The 12,559-nt window shown below is 51.1% G+C and overlaps 1 protein-coding gene across 1 annotated transcript in view; it reads right to left on the reverse strand.

Moving 5' to 3' along the window:
- Nucleotides 1-12,559, reverse strand: part of SCUBE3 (signal peptide, CUB domain and EGF like domain containing 3) — a 102,313-nt gene that overhangs the window by 30,089 nt on the left and 59,665 nt on the right. The window contains exon 7 of the mRNA XM_074977308.1: nt 7,565-7,612. Within this exon, the coding sequence (XP_074833409.1) occupies nt 7,565-7,612 (48 nt within the window). The remainder of the gene's footprint in view (nt 1-7,564; nt 7,613-12,559) is intronic.

The following is a 12,559-nucleotide window of genomic DNA, read 5'->3' on the forward strand; positions in this document are numbered from 1 at the left end:
GGATAGACCACGTCCACGGCAAGAGGCCATTTTTAAATGTTAATTACTTCAGGTGATCAGACTGAGGCCTTGCTGGTAACATTAGAGGCATTATTTTAAAAGCACCATTTTAATCTTGCACAACGTCCCTGTGAAACCAAACCTTCCTTCTTGTACTAACCAATGGAACAAGGCTTTGAAATTCATTAAGTTATTAATGAAGCCCAATAAAGTTTCCCTGCTTGGATGAATGAGCCTTTTGGGCTCAGGAAACGTAATGAGCTAACCTGCCAAAGAATTTCATTAGAGACGAGCAAATTCTCCCTTTGCAGGAACCACACGAAGGGTAATTGACTGAAACGCCTACCCTCGTTTGCTGCGCTGGGGATTTGGGATTATTATTCTGTGCATGTCCTACTGCTGCTATTTTTATGCTGCCTCCTAAAAAGAGAACAAAGGGACCATTCTTTGAAACTAATGGTCAGTAGAGTTAACAAATGTAATGCTAAGGATGCACGGTAAAAGCCTGGTTATCCAGCACTCAGATAACCAGCACGTTCAGTTAACTGGCATTCTCAGCTGTGGCCAGCTGACTGCCTCGGGCTGGCTGCTGTGACTGCCGTGGGGCTAGCTGCCCACTGCCTGGCCAGGCAGGCGGGAGGGAGAGGGGACAGAGCAAGGCCAGCAGCCCGCTGCCTCGTGGGAGGAAGTGACACAGAGCAGGGCCAGCTGCCTGCTGCCCAGGCAGGGGTGCAGATTGGGGCTGCTGCCAGCCCCAGCTCCAATAACTGGCATATTTTATTATCCAGCATCCCTGGAATAATAAAGCTTTTACTGTATTTCTTCACCCATCTATCTAGCTGGGATAATTACATGGAATGCAGCCAACCCCTGGAACTCCCCTCTGCAGGAAAGCAGGTCTATATCTGAGTGCTTTTATGTCCCTTAGTGACAGCTGCAGCTATGCAGGACCTGGGGGTGAACTAACAGCTTGCGTCAGGGGATGACTGCCACAGGGGTCGGGCGGGTTTGCCTTGGTTTTCAGAGTGGGGAAACAGGAGCTAATGAGTTCTAGGCCCATAAAAGACCTTTTTGCTCAGCGAAGGAATAACGCGACTGTAGAGAAGTGCAGCATCCCAGGAGCAGAGAGAACACGCTGCCATAATAAGGCGGAAGCAGGGGACACGTCTCTCTCTCTAGTGCAGGGGTCTCAAACTCAATTTAACCTAGGGCCAAGTGCCAGTCTTCAAATCCTCCTTGTGGGCCAGCAGACACCCCTCTCTGGTAGCCACACATCCGCCCCCCTCCCTCTCATGCCTCTCGGCCCTGCCTGCTGGTCTGTGCACTCCTCAGCCCTGCCTGCTGCTCCCAGGCTGTTTAGCCTCACCCCCCAGGTCCTCAGGGCCACCATCAGTAGCACAGTGGGGCTAGAGCAGCTTCTGGCTGGTAGCTCTGTGCCATTGCCAGCACGTCCCTGTAGCCTGGGGAAAATGCGAATGGAACTTGTGCTCCTAGCTTCCTACAGCACTTTTCAAAATGCCGTCACGGCACCCGACTCCTTAGGCACCTCAGACAAGACCAGACTACCACAGCAATGCAGCGAAGTTCACGCTGACCCTTGGTGCTCTGTTTACATGAAGCAAGGCAAGACTCGGCTACTGGGACAGCTGCCCCGGTGCACAAAATCATAGAAACCTAAAACTGGAAGGGACCTCGAGAGGTCACCGACTCCACTCCCCTGCCCTCACACAGGACCAGGCACCATCTAGATCATCTCTGACAGACGTTTGTCTAGCCTGCTCCTAAATATCTCCAGTGATGGAGATTTCACAACCTCCCTAGGCAACTGATTCTAGCGTTTAGCCATCCTGACAGTTTTTCATAATATCCAGCCGAAACTTCCCTTGCTGCAAGAAGTTCATTGCTCCTTGTGCTATCATCAAAGGCCAAGGGGAACAATTTCACTCCTCCTTGTAACACCCTTTTAGGTACTTGTAAACTGCTATCAAGTCCTCTCTCAGCCTTCTCTTTTCTAAACTAAGCAAGCCCAGTTCTGTCAGCCTTCCCTCAGAGCTCACGTCCTCTAGACTGTTCATCATTCTTGTTGCTCTTCTCTGGATCCTCTCCAACTTCTCCGTGTCTTTCTTGAAATGTGGTGCCCAGAACCGGACACATGACTCCTTCTGAGACCTAATGAGCCCTGAGTAGAGCGGAAAAGTGACTTCCTGTGTCTTGCTCACAACAGTCCTGTTAATGCATCCCAGAATCATGCTGGCTTTTTTTTGCAACATGCTGTTGACTCACATTTAGCTTGTGGTGCACTATGACTCCAGGCCCCTTTCCGCAGTACTCCTTCCGAGGCAGGCGCTTTCCATTCTGTAGGTGTGAAACCGACTGCTCCTTCCTAAAGGCACCGCTTTCTTTTGTCCTTATTAAACTTTGTCCTATGTCCCTTAACCACTTCTCCAGTCTGTCCGGATCATCTTGAATTCTGGCCCTATCCTCCCAAGCAGTTGTAACCCCTCCTGACTTGGTATCCTCTGCGATCTTTGTAAGGCTGCTCTTACCTAAGTTGTTGATGAAGTTGTTGTTTTAGCACATAAGGCTCTTTTTGTTTGCTGGTGAGCCACGCAGATTACAGCATGCAAGAAGACACTCCTCAGCTGAATGGAGTCATATCCACTTACACCAGAGAAGAACCTGGGCCCATCCCCGGAGGTTAGGAGCCTAAAAACCTTTGAGGATCTGGGCCCAGACCCTAGTGGAGAAGTTCAAGTTGCTACACCAGGGGACTAGCACTGTTAATGTGCCCCTTAGTGACATACTCCATCAGTGCACACAGCAGCGTTCTCAAAGGCGCCCAAGTGATTTAGGAACCCAAGTTGCACAGATTTTCTAATGGTCTTTGAAATCGAGACTGAGGCTCCTAAAACACCCCGAGCCTAACTATAGCTGAGGGGTCATCCCGGCCGGTGTCAGGAGCACACCAGCTCTCTGGAGACGGTAAATTGCTTGCAGCACATTGCTTGGGAGACAGTGTGGGATGGGACGCACTGCGGAGATATCAGCCCTGGGTGGTGGAGTGATGTGGTTCCCCAAGCCTGGGGTGTGTAAACATGACTCACGGAACCACACAGGGTTTTGGCAAATGCCGGCTGAATCACTGGGGGAAGGAAGCCTCCTCTGCACCTCCCCCCCAAAACTGCTGTCTCACTTCGGGGTCATCACAGAGCCACTGAAGCAGGCTGCAATCAGAACAGCTCACCAGCAAACAAAAACAGCCTTACGTGGGAAAACAACTCAGACACCAGCACGGGCTTCAGCTTTTCCCTCTGTTCCAGGAAGCTGGTGACTCCCCACCACCCTCTTTTGTTATTGCTGGCTACATCTCTGCTGCCCGCTGAACTGAGCTTTGGAAGTATTGGAGCAAGGAAAAGATGGGAATCTTGGGCCATTTTCCTGCTTTCCCTGGTCCAGCATGTCCACTTGACACCCCCTCATCCCCCACTGCCCCCCATGGGACCGCAAGTCTTTCTTTAAGAAATATGTTCTTTCAATAATAAACAACAAACATCTAGCTTATATATTAAAAGAAAAAAAATCACAGCTTTTAAGGCCAAAAAGGGCCACAGTAATTGGCATATATGGATTAGTAATCCACTACTGCAATGCAGCCACCTCTGAGGGGGAACATGACACCTGTTTAACAGCGCAACACAACACTGCACAACAGTTTAGGATGAAAAGTAAAAAAAGATGGTTGTATCCCAATGAAACTTTGAGGCAGTGTGGATGTTGAGGGAGGATCGGGGTGGGTGTTAACTTCAACTGACATGAGACCTTTTAACAACTGCAAGTGTTTCCTTGTGTCATTTGACATTACATTTCAAACCTGTTTTCAGGGTCTAAGTCCATGTCAGAAGGGAAGGTTTCAAGAAGCTAACACCCCACCAGATCTGAAGAAGTGGGTTAGTCCCACAAAAGCCCATCACCTAATAATTAATATTATTAGTTTTTAAGGTGCTACAGCATTGCTTTGCTGTTTTGTGAAGATACAGAGTAACACAGCTACCACTCTGAGACCCGACCAGAAGTTACACTTCCATTCTCTGAGCGGACTACGGTGAGATTTCAGTTCAAAATCAAAGTTTCTTTGAAAGGAAACCAGACTTGCAATATTAAAGAGGCCCCATCAACTCAAATTTGTCTACAAAGTTTTGTAAAAATTAGCTTTGACGAGAACAAAGACCAGGAGAAAATTCTCCAGCATGTCACAATATGTTTTGCCATGGAAAAGATGCTGCTTTTAAACAAAACAATAAGCAAAACAAATACAAATTCTCCTCCGCTAAGTTTGCAACCCACATGCTGCAGCTTTGTACTATGGTTTGCTCACAATCCTTCTCTCTTACCCTGACAATTCCACTGACTTTTGATTTACACACATGTAAGAGAAAATAGAATCTGCTCTGGCGCATTGACCAGCAGTCATGAACACAAATTAAACCAATTACTCAGTTTTCATCATCGGAGCTGAAGAAAATGCTTGATGTAATCCACAAGAAAGGTGCAAAGTACATGAGATTTTCAAAATTCTATCAGTTTTAAACCTCCGCAGATGTTTTTGTTTATTTTTAAATAAAAGATGTCAGGAAATTGACTTGCTGGATATTATTTTTTAATAGGTGGGACTCAATTTTTCTTTGCACCTTCCTGTCATTTATCCCACTGCAAAGCAAGTGCCAGATGGGGTAAAGTGCTGGTATTCTGAACTGGTAGCATTTCACACCCGCTCTGCAAAGATGTAACTAATGACACAAGATTCACAGCATTGGAAAATGAGGCCCATAATCTTTAACCATAACCAGCCCCCTTGAGGTCTTCGGTTTACAGCCTTTTAACAGAGTATTATGTTTTGTGAGCAACTTGTGTCTGCCTGTTTCTATTGCATGCTCCTAATAATGCTGCATATAAATGCGGATCATGTGAAACTGTACGCTTAAATCCCCGCAGCACATACGGAGCAAAAGGGACTGATTCTGATGCCCTGAGGAGACTCCAGGGATTTTAGCAGAAGTACATTTGATGTGCAACAGAGAGAGAGAGTGCAGAATCATGCCACCATCTTAGACACTGCCATCCTTGATTTCTCATCTGCCTTCAAATGGAGGTAGAGTATTTTTGTTTATACCCCATAAGCAGGGACTGTTTTAATTAATGTCTATTGAACCCATCAAAATGTATCTGGGCACTGCACAAAAGTGAAACCAACCACAACTAAAACACCACAGAGCTTTGCCAGCGGCTAAGACGCAACTAGCTGCGCTCTGCCAAATGAAAGCATCCAAGGAGGAACTAAACAATTCTGGAAAATCTTTAAAAGAAAGAGTGGGCATGAAAGGAGATTAGGTCATGTCTATGCAGAAGATTCCTGGGATGCCAGCCAGAAGAGACTAGATGAACTGGTGCAAACCCTCTGTGCAGGCTAGCAGAGATGCTGTTTGCACTGCCGGAGCTTAGCCCTGCTTGAAATGAGAATAAGGGAATGTCTACATTACGCAGAATATCGACCTGGTTAGGATTGATCTTCTGGAGTTTGATTCTGGCGCTTGGTAGAGAAGTGCATGTGGCTCGAACGGCCCCCAGAGTCCAAACCAGAAGCCGGAGGCAACAGATGTAGAGAAGACCATTAACATTTACCAAGCAGAGAATGAACAGATGCCCCAGGCTTCCAGTTAACATCTGGACAGGGTTCAAAGCTGTGCCTGGCTAGAGAAACTCCACATTGGTAAGAGCAGAAGGTGCTGGCCATCACTGATGCACAAACCCCCTTCAGTAAACCAAAGGGGAAAGAGATTGGGTCTCTTTGGAACCCCTTATCAGGGAGAACACAGAGGGAATCCTCACCCCCTGCAGAAGCTGCCCAGGATGCTGTCTGAGGGAGACAGGCCAGTGACATCGTGTTCCCTTCCTTCCTGCAAAGTCTTAAATCGGTCGCCCCAAACAGACAGCTGCCTCTCCCCGACTGCGGACGGCACGGCAGCTTCAGAAAAAGCCCTCGCCAGACAGACTCTCAGCCCCAGCTCCACAGACATTTGAGCTCATGGGCAGTCCAGCCAACCAGCACCATGGACAAAAGTAAGAAAGGCTCTTGGGGCTTGACCTGGCTACCTGTGACTATCAGCTCAAGTTATATCACTGGCTAGAGAGTTGGAGACTTGGATTCTAGTCGTAGCACTTCCTTTTGTGGCAAACTCCTTTCTTCTCTGGGCTGGGACAGTCTCTTCGTCATGGGGGTACGTGGCATCTCAGGTACCTATGGGATCACTCTGTTGGCCTTCCACCGGTGGCTACCCACCCACCAAGAGCCTGCGTCTCACACACCACTGCGTGTTAAATCCTTGGCATGTTGGACACCACCACTTGCCCACAGGCTGGGGCAGGCCCACAGTGGGGGATGAGAGAATAACTGAGTTTCCAGGTTGGTGGCCAAAAATAAATGGGTAAACAAAAGCAGAAAAAAACCCATTCATTTTGGGTTGAATCCTGACACTTTTCAGTTCGTTCACTAGAATGAAATGTAAATACAAAAACAAATTGTTTGGGGTCAAACAAAATGTTTCTTTTGACCCCAAACAAAGTTTTGTTTGTTTCATTAAGTTTATTACCCTTTTTTACTTAAACAACAACAAGGAAGCCCAGCTACATTTCTAAATGCAACATTGTTTCAAAACTAAAGGCTTCCTAGCCCCACTGCCATTTTGACTTTTTCACTTTGCGTTTCGTTTTATTTTTGTTCAGCCAAACCCAACTGCTGAATCCCGCCCGAACTCGCAAATAGCTTCAGCTATCCTGAAACGGCATTTGTGGGGGAATCAACTGCCAGAGCAAAACATTTTGCCCACATCTATTTCGAAGGGCGGGGCTCAAAAACGCGAGCTGGGTAGGTCTGCAGTGCTACCTGCGGTCTTTGACATGTTGACCTAACCCAAGAGATCACAATTCCCACAATGCAATGCTCCACATCAGGCCGGGCAGCTAGGTGTATGGCATGCTGGGACTGGCAGCTGCAGGTGTACACTGCGAGGAGAGAAGCCATGATCTGCTCCATTACACTGAAACTGGAGAGAGGACCTCAGGTTGCTGAGATGGGCAAAGTCTGAGGGCTTGTGCTACCAACACCCATCCTCACTTTGAAAGCTGAGCACGTCTTCCGATGGTAGGACTGGCCATAACACAGGCAAAGCAGGCAGCTGTTCACACCCCCACATCCGGCACGAGCTCTGTTCCCTGTGGGATGGCCGCGTCTCTCTCTCTCTGTCTCCAGCAGCAGAGACAACTCACGGCCGGATCTCCTGGCTGGCCTGGCTGCAGCGGGTGTAGGAGTAGCAACGGCGGGGGGGAGGTTAGTAAGCATCAGAGGGGAAAAGTGCCTCATTAATGACTCTCAAGCCACATGCGCTCGGGCAGGAAGCGTGGCATGCAGTTAGGTGGACGGCCCAGAGCCCATGCCCAGTTGTTATCTCAAGACGAGATGCATCTACGGTTAGAACTCTTTGAAGAGATAGAGAACAAAAATATTTACCATTAGAAAACGTCTGGGGGGGAACATGTTGCTGGAGGTGCCTCTCCCCTGTTTAACATTATAAAAAAGCGATTTAGAAACAGTGTCCAGAAAGAAGGCTGCCTTTTTTCAAATTTCAATTCGATCTCACTCTCTGCTGCTCAAATCTCCTCCCTCTCCCCCGGCCTGCTGAGCTTCACCCAGAGGACGAAGCTTGTCATCAAACCACTCCACCACCTGGTCCATCACAACCCAGAGCCAACCACTAGGGCAGTCCCTTCCCAAGTCTGCCGACAGTAAAGGCTGACCGGATTCTCATGCTAGAGGCTGGGGAAGAAAGAAAGGGAGATGCAAAGAGAAGTGGCATTAGCTGATTGGTATTTAACGTGGCTCCTCACTCTGTCCGATGCAGTTGCAGACTGGCTCTTTGCTATCTGGGCAGCAGAGTGTCGCCCACACAACGTGGGGAAGAATCAGATTTCAGGGGGATGCGTAAGGGGTTGGGCGCTACAGCAAGCCTATGTAACGGGTCCAAGGGAGTCTGAGTGGAAGAACTGCAGAGGGTCTGTGTCCATAAAGTCCTGTCTGCATGAGCAAAGGTGCACCCCTCTGATTTAAAAATCCATCTAGTTAACCTGGTGCAGACACAGAGGCACTTAAATCAGCTGAGCTTAATCCAACGACTTGCCAAACTAAACCAATGTAAGCGAAGGTTACATGGGTTGAAGTGTGTCTTCATTATGTCATTCACGCTGGTTTAACTAGACTGGTTTACAATCCCTTTAACTGCACTGGTGCAGCTTTCCTGGAAAAAGCCAGGGCTACAGCCCCACACCAAAAGCCTATTTCCACTCTCTCTCACTCTGATGTAAAAAGTAGTGACGCTGGTGTAAAAGTGGTGTGAGCGAAGGATCAGGCCCTGGGGGTGCAAACTAAGACTGCAGCAGGCAACTGAAGAAGGATGGAGGCGTAAGGAGGAATAAGCCCAAATAACTCCTAGTGATCCCCTTCCGACGTGAAACTGCCTAGCGCCTGGGACTCTCGCCCTCGTATCACCAGCTTCGAGTCACTAGCGGGGCCAGGAGCTGTATTCAGCCATCAGCTGTGGGGCAAACACCCCCTGACAGTGCCATGCCCCTGACCCCGCCCTCAGTGCTTCCTGGAGCTCACCAGGTGGCATCCAGGGGTGATTTAAAGGGCAGTAACAGTGGTGGTAGCCTGGACCCCCAGGCCCTTTGAATCACCAGGCCCCAGGGCTGTTCCCCCTTTCCTCCCATCGGTAGGCCTGACCCTAAAGGAGAGGATCAGGAGCAAGCAGTGTGCTGCTGGCTGGGGCAGGGAGAGGAGGTGTGAAACCGGCAGTTCCAGGGAGGCTCAGGCTGGGTCGGTGCAGGGGTTCTAGGGAGGCCAGGTCCCACGACAGAGGACTCTGGGGCACACGTGTGTGATGCACGTCCTGGTAGGGAGGCTGGGGGAGGCCCAGGCCTGATAAACGGCAGGGGGACCTGAGGCGGCTGGAGCTGGAGTCGGGATGGGAGTGGGAGCTCCTGCCTGGAAGGAAGGCGTTTTGAAACAAGGACCCTTGCATTGAACCTACCCACTTTCAGCCCTGCTCTCCCAAGGGGGTCCCTGGGGATCTCTTAGGGTCACAAGGTCTAAGCCAGCCCAGAGGAAGAGGAGCAGGGAGTTGCAGCCAAGCTGTAATGGACCAGGCCTAGGCAGCACCAGCATGGAGGCCTAGAGCTGCTGGAAGGAACACAAAGCTACAGGAACAAAACTGTCCTCACTAGGGTCTGGCTTTGGCCTTGCTTCCCCGACAGCCGCTCTGCAGATCCCTGCGAAGTAAGACTGATCCACCGCAGCAAGCCAGAGAGAGCTGGTGGCGTCACTTCCCACGCCCTGGGCCTCCTGGGGGACATCTGAGCCAACGCCTCGCCCCTCCACAGAGGGAAAGGCCAAGCCCATGGGCCTGACCCAAGGGATCAGGAACCTGGCAGCAGAGAGCAGGCTTGCATCTGGGCAATGCTTCTCCCGTAAGTGCCTGGCCCATGTGGAACCACTTATCCCCCCGGGATGGCGAGCCGACGAGAGACAATCAGAGCGTCTGAGCAAAGTGCTTAATGAGAACCAAACTGCAGCGGCAGGCAAGACCGAGCAGAAAGGTCAGGACGGAGCACGAGAGAGGAGGAAGGTGAGAAGGAAAGGAGACAGCAGCACGTTCTGCTTCCAGGTGCGTCAGGTCCTCTCTGCAGCGCTCAGCTTGGAGAAACCCTAACCAGAGCCCTGGACCTTACTCTGCCCCCAGCACGTGCCCCCAAATGTCCATGCTGGACGCACCGGGGTGGGAAGGCCGTATGTCCCAAGGCACATGGGCAAGGGACTTAACTCCCTTCCTGTGCACCAATGAAAAGGGCTCATCTCCTGCATCCTCAGCCTCTTGTGCCTGGGGGGCGAGTTAACGGGGCAGAAGACCGCGTGCTTCCATGCCTTGGAGCTGCACCAGGAAACGCTGACTCCAGCCCCTCAGGCCCCTTAGAAAGCCGTCTACCATCTTACAGCTGCTTGAGCCAACTGCACTGGGGCACGGGCCTGCACTCCCCTTGCTGGGGCACAGATGGGAGCCTTGGGGAAAGGACAGGCCCTCTCGAGGGGGGACAGAGCTGCCTATAATATGCTGACCCCATTGCGGCCAGTGGAGCAGGAGGGATGTGAGGCAGGTTCAGCTGCAGGGGACCAGGCAGTCTGATTCAGGGAGATCGCTCCGAGATCAGCCACGGGAGAGGGGCCTCCCCTGATTAAGGCACTGACTCGAACCCAATAGCCACTGCCCCTGAAAGGCTGGTCAGTGCCCCCGTCCTAGGCAAAGTAAGTTGAGTGGTTCTCTGTCCAGGGCCAGACGTCCATACACACCTTCGACCGCACTATCACAGCTGGCACCAAGGGCCATCAGAGTAAGCAGTGGTTGATTTAGTTCTCTGTTCATGCTGCCCTGCATGGCAAAACACCAGCCCCTGAGATAACAGAGGGGCCAGAAGGTATGTCTGAGCACATGCACCCCACTATTCACACTCTGCACTGAGGAGGAGACAGGAGACAGCAGCCTGGCAGTAGCTCACAGCATCTTCGCTATTAAATACAGAAAGAGACGTATCCAAACACGAGCTCCCGCTGCACCCGACTTCAGCTCCTGCCTCCATTTCTGCTCATGCTGAATGGTTCCATCAGCTGCCAGAAGTACTTGCCCCTCTGGCTAAGCCCCAAATCCATCCCAAAGAATCCAAAACCCACAAACCCAGACCTGGGCCCCAGACTCTTGCACTGGGCTCATTCCTCCTGCTGAAGATCTGTCCTCCTTCAACTATCCTCCAGCTCACCTGGAAGCCAATCGGCCTCTTCATCTTCCCAGAGGTCTCTAGAGGACAGCCCAGTGGGAGCCCACAACCATGCGCCACCATGGGTTCTCAGCCCTGGTGGCCTGACACAGCCCAGCTATCTAACCTCCATGTGCCACAGCTGCCCTATCTTCCCCCTTCATTGCCAGTCCTCTGTCTCTTTAAAGAGCACTGACTGCTCATATCCTCCCCAGGGAGTTCCTTGGCCAGCACCCCTGCTGCACCACCAGCTGCTCTTCTAACCCAGCAGGGCTGCTCTTAGCCGCCTGACCCTTTGTCACTCCTCTTCTCCGCAGCAGGAGCCAAGGCAAGTCTGGTGGGTGCTGCTGAGCTCCAGCTACCTTAAAGGGCCCACTCCCCCAGTGACCCCATCAGCAGACCCCGTGAGAGAGCAGGCATCACAAAGCCTGTGTCTACACTTGCATTCCTCTTTCAAAAGAGGCATGCAAATGAGGGAGATTGAAAATGCAAATGAGGCGCAGATTTACATGTCTTGCACCTCGTTCTTTTGAAAGAAGAAAAGCAGTGTCGACGCAGCTCTTTTGGAAAGTAAACCCCACCTTCGAAAGAACCCTTTTCCCCATAAAAAGGGACGAAGGGCTCTTTTGAAGGTGGGGTTTACTTTTGAGAGGGCCGCGTCTACGCTGCTTTTCTCCTTTCAAAAGGATATGCAAATGAGATGTTAGATATGCAAATCTGAAAGTGTAGCCGCAGCCAAACTGGTACACACTGGAACTCATGCTCATCGGGATTCTGGTGAGACAGAACACAGGGAGTGCAGCTCCCCATCACATCTCTCTTCCACCTTGTCTGGTACCCAGGCTTCAGCAGAAAGCAAAAATCCACCGTCTCTCTTCTCCCAACCTCCAAATACCCGCTGCATGGCTCATGCTAATGATCACCACTGCCCTCGACAATGCACCTGGCTCCTTAGCTCTGGCTCTGAACGTATCTCTTCAAGGGACCTAAGACGAGCCTGGGGGGTGTTGTTCTTTCCCAGTCTCTAGTTGCCTGCCCATCTGGATCCACCTTGTAGGGCAGAAGTGCCCCATAAGCCGAGGAGACGAAGGGCAAAGGGCTCCAGGAGCATCAGAGGAGGACCAGCTGCAACTGGCTGAGTGGGGGTCACTGTAGGACAAAACTCGAGCATCACTGCCTGCATGGCCAAATTACTTTTAGTCCCATTTCTTGCTGACTCACAGCTCTTGCGTCTAAGCAGCCAGCTGCACTACGCTCCACCCAACGCACACATCCCTGCAGTTGCTTCGCTGGATTCCAACTCTCTGAGTCAAAGCAAAGGGCTGCAGCACAAGTGAGAAAAGAAGGATGAAAAGCTGCTGAGCTGGGGGGATTTGAGATTGGTGGCCCCCAGGGGAGGAGGTGGTAGGACCAGGTGGATCCCAATTGGACAGGTTCTGCATCACCGATCCCCACTCTCCTCACTCGTAGCCTTGGCAAAGATGCCAAGGACTGACCGGGCCACGCAGACTGAATTCCCCTCTGAGCCCGAAAGGGGTTTAGAGGTGTAGGGCTCAGGGGGAAATTTACTCTGCATGGCCCAGGCAGTCCTAGGAGCCCATGGGTGGGGCGGGGTGAGGGAAGGTAGCCCTGAACAGTCCTTCAA

This window comes from Carettochelys insculpta, chromosome 26 (assembly GCF_033958435.1).
Source record: "Carettochelys insculpta isolate YL-2023 chromosome 26, ASM3395843v1, whole genome shotgun sequence".
Classification (NCBI taxonomy): domain Eukaryota; kingdom Metazoa; phylum Chordata; order Testudines; family Carettochelyidae; genus Carettochelys; species Carettochelys insculpta.